Source organism: Dendropsophus ebraccatus, chromosome 14 (genome assembly GCF_027789765.1).
Source record: "Dendropsophus ebraccatus isolate aDenEbr1 chromosome 14, aDenEbr1.pat, whole genome shotgun sequence".
NCBI classification, from domain to species: Eukaryota; Metazoa; Chordata; class Amphibia; order Anura; family Hylidae; genus Dendropsophus; species Dendropsophus ebraccatus.
Window position 1 is genome coordinate 27,131,721 of NC_091467.1, and position 17,704 is coordinate 27,149,424.

General features: G+C 43.3%; 1 protein-coding gene across 3 annotated transcripts in view; it reads right to left on the reverse strand.

The window, feature by feature from the left end:
- The window catches only part of LOC138771764 (trafficking kinesin-binding protein 1-like), a 50,206-nt gene that overhangs the window by 17,885 nt on the left and 14,617 nt on the right, over positions 1 to 17,704 (reverse strand). Inside the window, exon 1 of one of the 3 annotated variants that reach the window (XM_069951745.1) lies at positions 33 to 369. The exons of the other annotated variants lie outside the window; for them this stretch is intronic. Coding sequence (XP_069807846.1) covers positions 33 to 129 — 97 coding nt within the window. The 5' untranslated portion in view covers positions 130 to 369. Of the gene's footprint in view, positions 1 to 32; positions 370 to 17,704 lie in introns of those variants that run through there. 3 annotated transcript variants of the gene reach the window in all.

Sequence of the window (17,704 nt, forward strand, 5' to 3'; positions counted from 1 at the left end):
TCTTCTATGGAATGACTTAGTATTGGACCTACCTTCCAGATCATCCGACATGGAGTCTGCATCAATTTCATAGATAAGATTTCCATTGCACTCATTTGCAAGACTGCAAGACTGTTCCCAGAACTCCATGGCTGCTGGAAGGTAAGCGGCGGTGGAAGAACTAGCACCCTCCTATCCTTCGCTCAATGGGGAACGTGAACCCCCAGAGGAACTTTCCTGGGAATTTTGCAGAACAGGCAGCGCCTGGTCATCTCCTGGGGTCCCCAGTCTGCAGGCATCAGAGGAGGTGACAATGACGGCAATGTCTAATGCACTATGTCCAGTGGGGGAACTTGTAGAGCTCGCTTGCATCTAGTTACTTACAAGCCAAATCTTCTGTGTATATACACCTGGCTGGGCAGTCCTACACCCATGCCACGAGGGAGGGACAGGACAGCAAAACACAACGCTGTCCACTCAGCATCAAAATACAGGGCTTTATTCAGATGGTAATAAGTAAGCGACCCACCCCCTTCATTCCTATGGAGAAAAACATCTTGGTGGTCTTCCGCATTGTGATTGTGAGGAAAAAGTAAGGCGATTCCCCCCCCCCCCCCTTTTTCAGTTATGAGACATGGTATGTTCCAAGCTTTGACAATCCGACACTCCACCTGCTCTTATCTCTAAGCCATAAACATAGGAATTGACAATAACAAAGTGTGCAGAAGCATGTCCACAAAGTGTCACATATACAGAGACACATGTATGTCCAATAAGGGAGAGGATGAAGAAGTGCCGGGCAAGAAGATTTGCTGATTTTTATGTCCAACAGTTTGGAAATAGCATGGAAAAGTCATACAAGTCAATAAGTCCAACACAAATACAATTACAATGGAAACCAAATAGACAAAGAGCATAAAATGATAATAATGCAACATTGTTTCCATAGATCAGTCATCCCCAACCTGTTGCAAAGCCTTCGGCTGTCAGGGCATGCTGGGAGTTGTAGTTTTGCATGAGCTTGAAAAGCTCCCTGACAGACACATATAGTCCACACATAAGATAGGGTTCATGTTTGTATTGGCGATTCCCATTCCATTCTATTCCCTGAAAGATTAAAAAACAACAACAAAAAAAAACAGCAGACAGTACAATTTGTTTGTTTTTTGCTGGTCAAACAATGGTGTTTTTTTGCTGGTCAAACAATGAACATGCTGTAAGCCAATGGGGTATATCTGGCACTGTTGGTGAGTCTCTTGTAATCGCTTTGGTACTATGATGAATCAATGCAATTGTAGAAACATGTCTAAAGCCCCTATTATATGGGGCAATTCAGAGGAGCAAATGAGCATCAAGCTGTCACGGGGAGCTGGGGAGGGGAGGGGGTGATCGCTAGATTCCATTCGTTGAGACGATTAACTCATGAGATCGCTCATGATCTGGATGATCAGACCCCTGCCGATTGTTAGAACAAACAATAAGTATAGCACACCCCTCACTGCTCTCTGTGTGTGCAACCAAGATGGTCCCACAGACGTACATTGGGAGCGAAGCACACAGCCACGTGCTTCTCTCCCTGCTCCTTGTGTGTGCAATCAAGACAGCCCAATAAAGTTAGAATGGGAACAGCGCACACTTCTCCCAGCTCGTTCTAGCAAACACCTAGACCCAGACCGATCAAAACTTGTCTTTTTCTTTAAAAAGTAAAAAAATTTCTTAAAGTGACAGAGCATGCGTGAGACTTAAATTTAAAGATGATAGGGTAGTTGAGATCCAACATGCTCAATCCTTCTTAGCCTGACATCTGGTGTCATAAGAGTTGAAAGGTCCACACACACATTAAATGGTCAGATGCTCCAGCCAAAATGGCTTTGACACAATCGATAGATAGATAGATAGATAGATAGATAGATAGATAGATAGATAGATAGATAGACGGATGGATAGATCCTGTTTGTCTATGGCCTGGCATAGATTATTCTGAAGGTCTTATGTAGCTTTGGTACCCAGTGTCTTAGACGGCCTAAAGGTGTCTCCTCCACATAGTAGGACACCACTGTTATAAATGGCACATGGTTGGTGGAGATTCCTATTATAAATGAGAAAGTTCCTAGTGTTCCAAGGCTGTAGTAATCAGTATAAATGTTGCATCTGAAGGGACGGATAAGCACCAGTTGTAAACATTGATTACCTATGTACATATTATAGCTAGAAGGTTATTGGTAGAAGAGGAAGCACTAATCAAACCATATGAAACTATGTTTGAGACCACTGGTGTAGCATTCATATACATGGTAAAGCCATGGAGTCCGTAATAGACCTTAGCATGCTGCTGGAAGGAGGATAATGGTGCACAATGAACATCTGCTGCTTCATGTGTTCTTTAAAGACACCTCCTCAAGTGTCACCCCAAGGCACTGTGCACTTTCCACACTCCTATATGCTGATAGTATACATTCCACAGGCTGTACATACAAAAACTCTATATAATCCATTGTACATCATCTATAAGGTGTAATAAAGCAATTGCCAACCAAATGTCACAGCAAACAGTCCAATATTCAGAGGCAGCATGAGGTACAATATACTACATGACTCTGAATAATATTAAGACCCCCCCCCCCCCCTTTATATCAGTACGGAACATCCTCTCTAAGGTCCTTCCCAAAGAATAGGCTGATATCTACAAACAAACTTACAGTCTATTCAAACATCCAACCCCAATGCTCTAGTTATCAACCAGCGTGAAACCTATAATTCACTTTGGAGAAGTTATGGCATTCAAGTTAGGATGTACACCAAACAGTACTGAAGCCATATTAGATCTGTAACGTCTGAAGACCTGAGTTGCCATATTGGATGGTGACGAACCCCTAACCTATGCAGTTCCTATGAGCTGAGGCATGGTTTGAGGGCCAAACTTTTCATTTTTCATCACTAAAAGAGAGACCGGGTCCTGAAGTTTCTATGGGTAGACTTGACTTGGAAACGTTAGTCTATTTGAGTAGACTTGAATTGAAGACGTTAGTCTATTTGAGTAGACTTGACTTGGAGACGTTAGTCTATATAGGTAGACTTGAATTGGAGACGTTAGTCTATATGAGTAGACTTGACTTGGAGACGTAAGTCTATATGAGTAGACTTGAATTGGAGACGTTAGTCTATATGAGTAGACTTGACTTGGAGACGTTAGTCTATATGAGTAGGCTTGACTTGGAGACGTTAAGCCTTCAGACACCAATATTTTGGTCCAAGACAGGTTTACGCCAAGTAGGATCTGGAATTATCATTTCATATAACATCCAGGATACTGTGGATTACATCAACTAGACCTGAATGCAGGTTCTCACATGAGCTACATACCCAACTTCATGTCCCTGAGGCCAGCTGGTAGAGACGTCTTATTGAAGGTATAGTTTGGCTTTGTCTAGGAATACATCATATAAGGATGAGTGAAGAATTTGCATGTCTTTATGTGGGTAGAAGTGGACTCATCCATGCTTCCAAAAGGGATTGATTCTTTGGCTTCGGGGCTCAGAGGCTTCATCGAGCCACATGTGATGCTTGGTGATCATGAATGCCATGTCTCATGCTTACCGTCAAATTGGGACCATCTGGTCAGTCTACAGCTGGATGACAATCTGAGCTCCTGAGCCCCAAAGCAAACAGGGCCCCCAATCTCCCCAGTCATTTGTAATACTGGTATCTGTTTGTTTGACAGCGAAGCCTTTGGGCTTCTTCAGACTACAGTGAAAGTGAAGATGTGACCACTACCTATGCACCTATTATATCTATGCCCCTGATATTATGGAGACGGAGCCTTCCTCAAAACAGATAAAGCTCAAAAATGCTCCACAGAGTTTATGTATATTATCCAGGGGAAGTCCTCTAAAAGCCAGAATTACTGGACCCGCAAAAAAAAAAAAAAAATCCCATAGTAATCAAATTGCTTACAGCAAAGAGCCTACGTGACTCTACACTGTGTTCTGGTTGCACCTTGAGTCCTTGGTTCTCATATCTTATCCCATCAATAACCACACTGATCATAGGGCAGAATACATGGGTGAAGTCTGTAAGAACACACCTGTTGGATGGGTAGAGCATGGGTTGGCTTCTTGCCCAGACTTCGGTGGAAAAGGTTTGATAATTGTGACTGATAAAGTGTTGTGTATGGTTTCCAAGTTTTCATAATGTTGCTGACCCAGTTCTGTGGTGTGTTTTTGTAGCAAAGTCAGAGTTGGCAAAGTCTGCAGGGGCAAATATTATATTAGGGGGTACAAAAAAACACAGACACACATGGGCCCTCCAATATCCCTCATATGACTCCACTCCACTCTATACATGTCCTGTAATGATCTGGGGGTCCTGTTGTAAGTTCTGTTTAGGGGCTCAAGGGTTTCAAATTAGACCTCTGCAGGTGGGTGCTCATACACATCAGAGGCAAGTTGGGAAAGCTCTTTATGAACAACCAACCTTCTAAGGGTCCATTTACACAGAAAGATTATCTGACAGATTATCTGCCAACAATTTGAAGCCAAAGGCAGAAACAGACTATAAGCAGAGATCAGGTCATAAACGAAGGCCTGAGATTTTTCCTCGTTCCAAATCCTCATTCACATTGTCATCAATTAAAACAGTATGCAAAGCAGTTTATTTCCTTCTAGAAATTAAAGGGGTATTCCACTCAAACATAACTTTTGATACGTTGCTGCCCATGGTGAGAATAACAGTTCCTTCCATATTTGTAATTATCTATTCCGTATCCTTTCCCTAGTTCTGAGCTGCTGCTTTCTGCTGAAGACACAAAAATCAGTGTGTGAGCTTTTCTTCCTGTCTCCCCCTCCTTTCTAATGAGACGGCTGATATAAACAAGTCCATGACTGGCTTTATCTGCAACATTGTAGCTTCTTTGTAATAATGGGAGAGTTAATCACAGTGAGTTCATTAGCAACTTGGCCTCAGAATAACCCTCCAAGCACTACAAAGAAGCTACAGTGGTGCAGATAAAGCCAGCCAGAGACTTGTTTACATCAGCTGTCTCAGAAAGGAGGGGGGAGGAGGGGGAGACAGAGAGAAAAGCTCACACAGATTTATGTGTTTTAACAGAAAGAAGCAGCTGAGAACTGGGGGATTGAATAGATAAGTATGAAAGGAATTGTTAGTCTCACCATGGGAAGCAACATATCAAAAGTTCTGTTTAAGTGGAATACCCCTTTAAATATTTTATTTTCCCTAATGAAAACACGTGAATGCTCAGCTTATCCCAGCATACATGTGTATAGATGAGCTAATCAGCTATTGAAGGTGTGTGAGAATGAAAACACCAAAAAAGATGTATACCCTTCATACATTAACCTTGAACACTACAGCCTAGAATTTGCTATGGACATCTCCTCTATAACTCTAGAAATGTCTTGTAAACAAGTGTAGTGAATTCCATTAACCCAGTATGCAAAAAATCCATGCAGAAACAGAGGACCGACTACTAAGGACCATGATAGGTACGCATTATTTACCAGAGATGAGAAGAGTCTGGATTATAAATGATGGGAACAACCAGACAATATAACCCAATGTATTCAGATGCAAATGCCAACATATGAATTTCTCCCAGGATGCAAATGGGCAGCAGGCAGTTCTTTTGTGTCCCCGACCAAAACATTCTGAGAAGACTTCGGGAGGTCCCATAAGATAAATAGAATGGGGACAATGACCTAAGGATGAAGCTGAAGCCACATTGATATGCAAGTAAAGTACACCGCAAACATTACAGGCTTATCTATGGGTATTAGAGCGCTGGCTAGTATGTGACACTCCAGTGTATGCTTCCGGCTGTCAGGATATGATGGGAGTTGTAGTTTTGCAACAGCTGAGGAGCCACTGAGATGTATCTAAAATGTATCTAAGGCTTTGTTATATGCAGCTGGATGAGAAAATACAAAATATTTTCACATTGCCTTGGCCTCTAGGGGGAGCTACTCCATGATATTGTAAATCCATGTACACGCGCTCTTCACATGTATCATATAACGCATACATGAATGTAAACACGCCGTCCTGTTATAATGTTGTTATTTAGGTCACAGAGGAACTAAAGACCAAAGTGACTAAAGTGATATTTTTATTCCTTGGCTCTTCTGGCCCCCGCATTTTGATACATAACAATGGAAGATGATCTGCGGGGTCTGGGACAAGGCAGGGTTGTCTCCTGCCGCTCAGGGCAGCTGGTGCTATGTGCCATGTGTCATTAGCATGATGGCCGTGTTTACCAGCCTACGTGAGGAGGGTAAGAGACCTCCAGGGCTAGAAGTAAATTACTGGGCTGAGATAAACAATGTGAGCCAGTGTTGATGGACAGATGCACAGGCCAAACCTCAGCCTCCATCTGCAGCAATATCCACGGACTCTGCTCATCCCTGACCTCATTTATACAGCACAGATTGTCTCTCATTGGTATCTATACATTCCTCGACGTCTTTATTCTAAGCCGTATTATACAGGAGGCCAAATACAGATGACGCTGGTCTACCATATACATATAACAAACATAACACTGGCCAAACATAGACATAAAATGTACAGAAACACTGTGCAAACATACACATCACACAAAACACTGATCAAACATTCACATAACACTGTGCAAACATACACATATCACACATAACACTGATCAAACATTCACAATCACACATGGCAAACATACACATGTACCACACGTATACTACCAGCTAAACATACACATAAAATGCATAGATAACAGAAGGCAAACATACACATATCACACATAACACGGATCAAAAAATGTGGGAACATACATGCAGCACTCTCTGTCTGGGGAGAGAGGGGTTACAGCTATGGAGAGATTACCTCCACAGTCCTGTCCCCTGATGCAAGCCCCAGCCTGAAGTGGATCTCCTATGATTTGGAAGGTGAGGGAGACTTCCTGGGTCAGAGTACAGTGCTGTAAACCCCGCTATGCAGGCCATGCCCCTCCCCCGCTCCGCCTTCCACCCAGTACCGGGAGCTCTTAAACCAAAGCAATGCTCTTAAACCAAGTCACAATTTATTTTGAAAAACTGTGAACCAAGGTACCACTGTGGTCATTAGCGATGTCCGTGCAGCCATTGCTGTATATAGTAAATAATAAACTGTATACATTACCTCTCCACGCTCCCGGTGTCTTCCTGGTTTCTCCAGACAGTCTAGTAAGTGACAGGCTGCTCAGCCAATCACTGGCCACAACAGTCCTGCCCTGGTTAGGGCTCGTTCACACAGAGCAAAAGCAGCAGAATTTCTGCGCTGAATCAGCGCTGAAATTTCAGTCGTTAAATTAGGTGCAGAGCTTATTTCCACTGTGTTGAATGGAAATTTTGCTCTGCAGTTCACACGGTGGAATTTCCGCACTTAACTAATCCGCTTTCCGCCAGAAGAATGAACATGTTCATTCTTCCGCTAGCGGAAGCCTATACAAATCAATGGGGCTCTGATTTTCTGTTTCAGCGGGGAATACAAGCGTAATACAAGCGGAAATTCCGCTCTGGGGAAAAGGGGGGGAGGAGGAATCTAGTATATATTCTGGTATAGTCTAGTTTACTCGCCAAATACTCGCTGAATTTCAGCGCTGAATGCATGCGGATTCAGCGTGGATTCCTCGAGTATTCCGCGCTGAATTTGTCAAGAGCTGATTACGAGCTGAACACTTTCCTAGCCGAATATGCAGGGATTCTGCTTACATTCTGCTCGGAATTCAGTGTCAGTTGATTTCAGGCGGAAATATTTCCTTGCGTAATCCGCCCCTTTTGCTCTGTGTGAACGTAGCCTTAGTGATTGGCTAAGCAGTCTGTGACTTCAGAGATCGGTTCTTACGTTGTACCAGCGGCTGTGGTGGAGAAGCTCGGAAGACACCAGGGAGTGTGGAGAGATAACGTATACAATGTATTACTTTCTTTACAGATTCATCATCATTTTTAGGTCTGGACCCAAAGACACGATCAGCCGTTGATCTTTACCATTGGCTGATCATTGCCTCAATTACACGGAACGATAATCTGCTAAACCTGCCTGATTCGGCAGATTCTCTCTCTGTGTAATAGGGTCCTTACACATGGCAAATGTACACATGTATCACACATACTACTAGCCAAACATAAACATTACACTGGTCAAATATACACATAAAATACACAGATAACACTGGCCAAACATACACATTCCACACATACAACCCTGACTAAAACTACATATCATCTGTGTACATATACACACCTAACATCGAACAAGCATGCAGAGATCACACATAACACTTGTTAAGCATACACATAATACTGACTTAATATACACAAATGACACAACACAAGCAAAAATTCACATCTCACACATGGCAAACATACACATGTACCACATGTATACTAATAGCCAAACATACTACACATAAAATACATAGATAACACAGGCCAAATATACACATTTAGTGATGGCCCTGACTGTCATACAGTAATACAAGCCCAGGGCCTTATTGCAGTATATCCTGATATATGTAGTGGGCTACACAAGACTACAGTATAATAATAGAGTCCTAATGCAGATAAGCTCTGGGGGCGCCCGCTGCCTAATCTCCACAGATAGTTGCACGTGAAAAGCTCTTTTCCAGACTAATAATCTTCTTAATGAGCCCAGGCCGCACACATTACAGATTCAGGTCTTGTGTGACTGTACTGTGCATCCATTTTTATCTTCCATATGGTGGAAGGGGATATGCCGGGAACATTCGGGTTAGTGGATATGACTTATGCCACCGTGTCCCCAGCAGGTTACAGTCAGTCCTGGTTTTCTTCTTGGTCTAGACATTGGTGGTTTATAGTTATTATTGATGTCTGACCTCTAGAATAAGTGGTGCTAGGAAAGCACTCCATTACCCGTTGGCCTGCCGTTGCCCGGGTTGCTGGAAGTGATGTTGGACCTGCTGGTAGGTTTTGGAGGCTACTTGTCATGGTGACAAGGAGCGTTAACACCCACCCCCGGACACAGTAACAGGTGTCAGGGACCGGATACTATGTACTATAGTGCACAGAGTACTATGTACACTGCTGGGATGTGGTGAAGTGTCTCTTTAGAGTGTTTAGCAAAAAAAAGAGGGAAGGGGGGAGAGAGAGAGGCGCTTCCTAGTGCAATATTGTGAGAAGTATAAAATAGCAGTGCAGAGGTCAATCTCCAATGCACTCTCCTTGTTGTGTTGTGCAAAGGATAGGCACAACACTATCTAGGGCTTCAGATAAATACCGCAGCTCGGCACAAGATCATCCACACAGCTTGTGGAGCACATATACAGATGGGAGGAGAAACCCTCAAGGACTTTGGGATCCAACAGCGATCTTCTAAAGTGCCAAGCGCAGGTTAAAAATGGAGTTGCGTGGTAATAATAAATAGCCGCATTTGCGGTAACCACAAAATGTAGCTCCCAGTCAAACTGGTAAAAAACAAATAATTTATTGGTAGTAGCGACGCGTTTCGGCACCAGCATCCATGGGTGCCTTTCTCAAGCCTAACAGCAGTCCTAGATATCACCTTATTTATACATACATAGTACTACAGGTCTCAGCACGGCACTTCCGGTATCCCGGAACGCCGCCGATGTTAACTCGCAATCATCGGATACTTCATTGGACATCAAATGCCGTTAATTATACAAATATAACACAATACATGCTACAAAACAGAACACTGATCTTGTACTTACAATCCCAAGACCTCCGTCCATGATCCCCTTGCCGGAACTACGTGCGGCTACGGCGGAAGTGACATGGAGCGCAATGGGTTAGTGTACAAGATCTACGTTATCAGCGTAATACTACGTAAAGAGGGTAAGTACATTAGTAGAAATAACGCCTGCAGACCACTAGATGGACACTATCTTAGGACTACACTTGACCACCACAATATCGTCAGGTGTAACCCAGCACTCAAGATTATATATATCAATAGTACAAATATCCTAAGTGGTACTACCCATACATAAAATCAATAAAATCAATAAATGGGATATTTAACAACAATAATATTTAGATGTGTTCAATGAGTTCATTCAAACCGTCAGGATGTAATGATTGGATTCTATATATCCAATATGTTTCGCGTTTATTTAATGCAGCAATTCTATTATATGTTCCTATTGGAATTTGCTCAATAGGAATGATTAAAATTTTATTAAAATCTCTATTATGTGCAATAGTGAGATGGCGCGATAAACTATGTTTTAAAAAGACATAACATATCACACAGACATAACACAGCAAAAGGATTTTTAAAACATAGTTTATCGCGCCATCTCACTATTGCACATAATAGAGATTTTAATAAAATTTTAATCATTCCTATTGAGCAAATTCCAATAGGAACATATAATAGAATTGCTGCATTAAATAAATGCGAAACATATTGGATATATAGAATCCAATCATTACATCCTGACGGTTTGAATGAACTCATTGAACACATCTAAATATTATTGTTGTTAAATATCCCATTTATTGATTTTATTGATTTTATGTATGGGTAGTACCACTTAGGATATTTGTACTATTGATATATATAATCTTGAGTGCTGGGTTACACCTGACGATATTGTGGTGGTCAAGTGTAGTCCTAAGATAGTGTCCATCTAGTGGTCTGCAGGCGTTATTTCTACTAATGTACTTACCCTCTTTACGTAGTATTACGCTGATAACGTAGATCTTGTACACTAACCCATTGCGCTCCATGTCACTTCCGCCGTAGCCGCACGTAGTTCCGGCAAGGGGATCATGGACGGAGGTCTTGGGACTGTAAGTACAAGATCAGTGTTCTGTTTTGTAGCATGTATTGTGTTATATTTGTATAATTAACGGCATTTGATGTCCAATGAAGTATCCGATGATTGCGAGTTAACATCGGCGGCGTTCCGGGATACCGGAAGTGCCGTGCTGAGACCTGTAGTACTATGTATGTATAAATAAGGTGATATCTAGGACTGCTGTTAGGCTTGAGAAAGGCACCCATGGATGCTGGTGCCGAAACGCGTCGCTACTACCAATAAATTATTTGTTTTTTACCAGTTTGACTGGGAGCTACATTTTGTGGTTACCGCAAATGCGGCTATTTATTATTACCACGCAACTCCATTTTTAACCTGCGCTTGGCACTTTAGAAGATCGCTGTTGGATCCCAAAGTCCTTGAGGGTTTCTCCTCCCATCTCTTTAGAGTGTTTGAATAATCCTTACACTCCTGTGTGGATGAGTCCCAGTTATCATACCTAAAGGCCTTCTGCCCCACAGTGCCAGGTTTCCGTCCTACTGGGGTAGTACGAGTCCCAGGTCTCTGCCCTGGGTGTAGCTGGCTTGTAGAACCCTATCTACAAAACTGAGTGTCTTGTCAGTAGAGAGCGGCTTGCTGGCGCTGTGCTCTACTGCAGGTCCAGTCTTGAGTAATCTATCCCTTTCTCTAAGGTGCTCGACCGTCCTGTTTTAGCAAGTGAAGACTCACTTGTCTCCGGTTTCCCTAGGGGTCTTGTCTCGTGACCCATAGTGGTTGGGTAACTAGCTGCAGGAACAACTATATGCACGTCCTGCCAGGCACTAACTAACAACTAAAGGGAAGTAGTAACTATAAAGGGAAGTGTATGTTTAGCTACACAGTGTTAGCTGCAGCTGTGCTGTGTGAGTGCAACATCTAGTGGTTGGAGTAAGGAACAGCGGCCTCCTGTCCTAACCTGTGACACTAGAGTGAGAGAGGTGTAAGAAGAAAAAGAAAACATGTAGTGGCACACTACAGGCCTTTTCCAGATGCCATGTATTTGGGTCCATCGTTGTTAGTACACGACAATGTAGAATCAGAAGGATGCCACACTGAACTTTAGTGCCACGTCATCCTAGCGATAGGTGAGGGTCACTTCAAAGAACTATTCATTTATTGGACCCAAAATAGCCTTTCTTTACTGAAGGCATATCCTGATATCGACTACAAAAGTGCTGGATGAAGGTGGTGCTGTGGATATCGCCTATCTGGACTTCAGCAAAGCTTTTGATACAGTTCCCCATAAAGAGCTGATTAGATGGACTTAATCCGTGGATAGTTCAGTGGATTTGTAGTTGGCTGAAGGATAGATATCAGAGGATTGTTGTTAATGGTGTATATACTGAGCAGAGACTAGTTATGTAAAATTATGCACCTGGGGAGGAGGAATCCTCTAAAACGAGTTTCATATCGGCAGATCTGTGTTGGCAAAGACTTCAGAGAAGAAGGATTTAGGGGTAGTGATTTCTGACAGCCTTAAAGAGGATGTACCACCAGGTACATCCTCTTTAAGCTGAATCGACGGATCGAACGGCGCCGTCACGGGGAAGCCGGTGCCACGGTCCGTTTTTCTGACTGCGCCCCGGTTCCCGAGCACGGCGCCGTTCTATGCACCGGAACCGGCCGGTACTCAAGCACTGGAGGCCGGCCGGGCCGCCCCCAATGGGAGGAAATTCCCTCCCCTGTATGACGCGGCTCCATTCATTCTAAGGGAGCCGCGTCATACAGGGGAGGGATTTCCCTCCCACTGGGAGCTACCCGGCCGGCCTCCAGTGCTTGAGCACAGGCCGGTTCCGGTGCATAGAACGGCGCCGAGCACGGGAACCGGGTCGCAGTCCGAAAAATGGACCGTGGCACCGGCTTCCCCCTGACGGCGCAGTTCGATCCGTCTGTTCAGCTTAAAGAGGATGTACCTGGTGGTACATCCTCTTTAAAATCAGTCACCAGTACAACCAGGTGGTAGGGAAAACAAATCGTATGCTGGGCTGTATATATATATATATACATATATATATAAAATGGTATGCTGGGCTGTATAGCTAGAGGTATAACCATTAGGAAGAGGGAGATTGTGATGCCACTGTATAGAGCTCTGGTGAGACCACATCTGGAGTACAAAAAGATATTGATAATAGACAAGCTACAAAAATGGTGGAAGGTATGAAGCATAAAATACATCAGACATATAGAACGGGCTCGGAAACTGATTGTGCTACATTACACATGAGTCGTTAAACCCCCTAGCTGCCCAAACAGTAGCAACCTTGGCATCTAGGTGGAATAAAATGGATTTGTGCCATCTGGGTCGCTTTCCTTTCTCTTTAAGAGACTGTAGGTCTAGAATTGCATCAGCATAATATAATTCAGCACTATAAAGTGTCAGGCTTGTTCCTACCTTTATATTTACACACATATATAATATATAACTTCTAGTACTTTACCCTGTGTACACATAGCAGTGGAAGGAGCGGCCCAAGAAATGTTTATGTTTTTAACTTGAGAAACGTTCAGACTGTTTCCAGCTCTTCTTAAGTTAAAGGAGTACTCCGATGAAAAAAAAAGTTTTCAAATCAACTGTCAGAAACTTAAACAGATTTGTAATTGAATTCTATTAAAAAATGTAAAGTCTTCCAGTACTTATGAGTTGCTGTATGTCCTGCAGAAAGTGGTGTATTCTTTCCAATTAGACACAGTGCTCTCTGCTGCCACCTTTGTCCATGTCAGGAACTATCTGGAGCAGTAGTAAATTCCCATAAAAAACTTCTTCTGCTGTTCAGACTGGAAAGAATATGACTTCCTGCAGAACATATAGCAGCTGATAAGTACTGGAAGATTTTTTAATAGAACTAGTGCTCTCTGCTGCCACTACTGTGTGTGTCAGGAACTGTCCAGAGCAGGAGAGGTTTTCTATTGGGATTTGCTACTACTCTGAACAGTTCCTGTCATGGACAGAGGTGGCAGCAGAGAGCTCTGTGTCAGATTGGAAAGAATACATTACTTCCTGCAGGACATACAGCAGCTGATGAGTACTGGAAGACTTGAGAACTTTCTGATATCAGTTGATCTATAATATGCCATAACTAAGGAGATGCTCCAAAAACGTATTGATTGATCACTTTTAATGGTTCCAATAAAAAAAGAAGTCTGATCACATTGGAGTTGATAAATCGCTTTGTGTATCAGGGCCTATATACTAGTGATGGAGCCCAGAAACATCATGTGAATAGAGACTGAAGATTCCCTTAGAGGTGATGAATTACTTCTTACAGCTTCCCAGCAGAGTTCACCACATAGTGAATATATCATAGGAAACAGCCATAATGCACCTCCATGACACATACTAAGTGGTCTTCTTGTCATTATAGTTGACTGCACTTACAGGGAGATTATCACTGTATAAACCATTGTCTGAACGCAGCTCTATAGCTTGAGGCTTTGCAGAGCAGGAACATTAAACAAGTGCGGGCAGAGTAGTGCGCTGCCTATGAGCTCCCATAATCCCTCGCTCCCTGCCTTGTGGCTACACAAAGTCTTGTGGGGTAAATGAGACATTCCTATAACTGTATATATTATCAAAATCTGGAAAGCCTCAATATCCAGATGTCAACTTCTATATGGAGATGAAAGCGACTTTCCATGTATCCATTTATACTGGACAATCCCTTTAAGTATAAAAAAGAAACTTTATACCTAAAGTAGTTGTCTGGTCACTCTTCCCCCTCAGATCTGACTGAAGCAAAAAATGTTTCTTTTAAATCAACCAGTAACAGAAAGTTATACAGATATGTAAATTACTTGAGCCTTTTAGTACTTATCAGCTGCTGTATATCCTGCAGGAAGTGGTGTATTTTTTCCAGTCCGACACAGTGCTCTCTGCTGCCACCTCTGTCCATGTCAGGAACTGTCCAGAGCAGGAGAGGTTTTCTATGGGGATTTGCCCCTGCTTTGGACAGTTCCTGACATGGACAGAGGTGGCAGCAGAGAGCACTGTGTCAGACTGAAGAGATTACACCACTTCCTGCAGGACATACAGCAGCTGATAAGTACTGGAAGACTGGAGAATTTTAAATAGAAGTAAATTACAAATCTGTATAACTTTCTGACACCAACTGATTTGAAAATGTTTTTTTTTTCCACCAGGGTACCCCTTTAAAGAGAGAGGGACTGGACAACCCATTTAAAGACGTTGTTCAGGATTGGTGCAAAGTGTCTATTTCCTTTGCATAATCAGCACCAGTACTAAGCTGTAGTACTAGACACTACCCATTGACAAGAGTGGCGCTGTTATATATATACAATTTACATTAGAAATAGGAATAAATTCCTGCAGAACACAACACTGCCATAGTCTGGGTATGTGACCGCTGATGAAGACGAAGACGTGTTAGAAGAACAGGTGGCTGTGCCCCAGGGTCACGGGGGATGGGGCGCTCAGTGAGAGGTTATAGCCACCCGCTCCTTGTCCCGTATCACAACAAGGAGGGTGTAGGAAGCCGTCTCCTCAGAAGTGTAACCTTTGTACTTGTTGCCAGTAAAGACACAAAGGGAGCGTGAGTGCGGCGCAGGTGTGAATTGTGGCTAGAATCGATGGGAAGATAAATACCAGATTAGATATAAAGTCTTGTGTCTATAGAACATGCATGTGTCGTGCCTGCGGCGCTGGTTTTTATTAGATCTACAGGTTATTTGTGAATAATCCATAAGAAACAGTGATAAGTTATTGAATTCAAGGTCACCTCCAAATGGGGTCGTCTTCTGCAGGAACCAATGCATTACAATGTCCATCAATGCATAAGACTGGGGCATGCTGGGAGGTGCAGTTTTGCACTAGAGATCCACAGACTGGAGATAGCTGCACTACAGGATCCTCTGGGACTATAAACAACGGGGAGGTTTGGCCCTTGGGCTACTGATTTCCCCTTTAAGAAACAGATGTTTGGAGTAAACATCCAGCTATCTACGGTCTATAACGTGGCAGCTGAATACAGTTTATCAGTTTACAGTTTTACCTTTATATTTGCACATATATAATATAGAACAGGTAGTACTTTACCCTGTGTACACAGAACGGCGGGGAAGGGGGGGGGGGGGCAGACGAGAAAAAAGAAAAGCCCAAACCAACATTCTCTTTTTATATAAGAAAGGTAAAGTGGTTGATCCTAAATCATGGCCTAACCGCAGGATGTTCGATGTTGACTGAGAATCCCAACGAGTATTTGAAAGAAGTGGGAACAGAATGATGATGGTCATGTATGACCACTTTCAGTCTATGGGACTAAGGGTCTTCTATATGGGCCAATGAAGGCCCAATCAATACTGTAAATGAGCGCCAATGTGCTAGATCGGGGCTTATTTACTGAGCCTATTACACAACCCGATAATCGTTTAGCAAGGGCTAACGGTGTCCGTGCAACCCTTGCCCAAACCGCTAATACTTCACCTGTCCACGCTCCCAGTCTACTCCTGCGCTCTGTATGCGTTCCCGCACCGCGCGCTGCAGCTGTTTGGGCAATCATCAGCTGTCGGTCACACATCGCTATTACGTGTTATGTAGCATTGTGCGGTCAGCTGCGATCAGCCAATGATTGTTTCATCAGATGATTGTTGTCTCCATTACACGGGGAGATAATCAGCCGAATCAGACTCCTCTCCATAGAAGGGAAATCAGGGCACAGAAAGGAGAAGAATGCAAGCTGAGGAGGAGCAGTGAGGGACCAGGACTAGGTAAGTATGCAGTTTTTTCCCTGACCCAGCAGGAAAAAAAATCCTTCAAGATTTTACTCTGTTCACTCTATAATAACAGGCGACTACACATTCACAGCCACCACAGTTGTCACACATAGCAAATCCTATCTATCAGCCAACGAATGAGAAAATGAATTCTCACTGAATGTGGAAGAATCCTCATTCGTCAGCCCCCCATTGCCCTGTGTATTAAGGGATGTCCAGCTACAAATGATAGAAGTATAAGGTTCGCCGTATGGATGCCTACACCCCAGGCTGTATTCAGGACTCGTATGCCTACAGTTCTACATGGAGGTACACAGAGATTGGGTCACACTCTTGCACCATGTTATGGAGGTAATCTCCTGTAGAGACATCACTATCAGGAAATATTGCATAACCATCATAAGGCCTCAGGCATCGCACCAGGCCCTGCACTGTGTGCCACCACACATGGACACTTCCCCGCACAGTCTGCTTCTTATTGTTGTGCCGAGATGTTTGTCTGGATTCCTGAGTGACAGCCTGGATTTCCCGCTCCTGAGATGCGGATGTGACAGGCAGCACGTCACCAATGGAGGACAGCAAGGAGAGGGGAGGGATCCGGATCACATCACAACCCTCACAGTTTACCATGACAAAAGTTTGTATAGCCAGGAGGCGGGGAGTGAGGGATTGTGGGATCCTTTCATATGGAGCTCTGGATTTATGACCTTGTTGACAATTCAAATCTGTGAATACTAGAGGTTTATTGCTAGGGAAATAAAAGGTGTAGCTTGTGATCCCATTACCTTTAATACAGCTCAGGGAGGTTATAGAAGATGATAGGGTCTGCATTATTTTTCAAGAATCAGTGCCACCCTTGTCTATAGGTTGTGCCTTGTATTGTAGATCAGTGCATGCTGCAATACCAAATATAACCACTGACAACAGTGGAGCTGTTTCTTTTGGAAAACAAACCAAAACCAGATTGAAAAAGAGGTCCCAGGTTTCTCCTGATATGTGCCGTTAGAGGAAATTTGGGAGGCCCCTTTACATATATAGTCGTCCAGTTCATGCAAAGTTTATTTATTTAGTGTGTATGACCACCTTAGGGGGGGGGGGGGGTTCACACGTACCGTCTCGCTGCGGATTTGATGGTGCGGATCCGCAGCAGATTTGATCTAAATA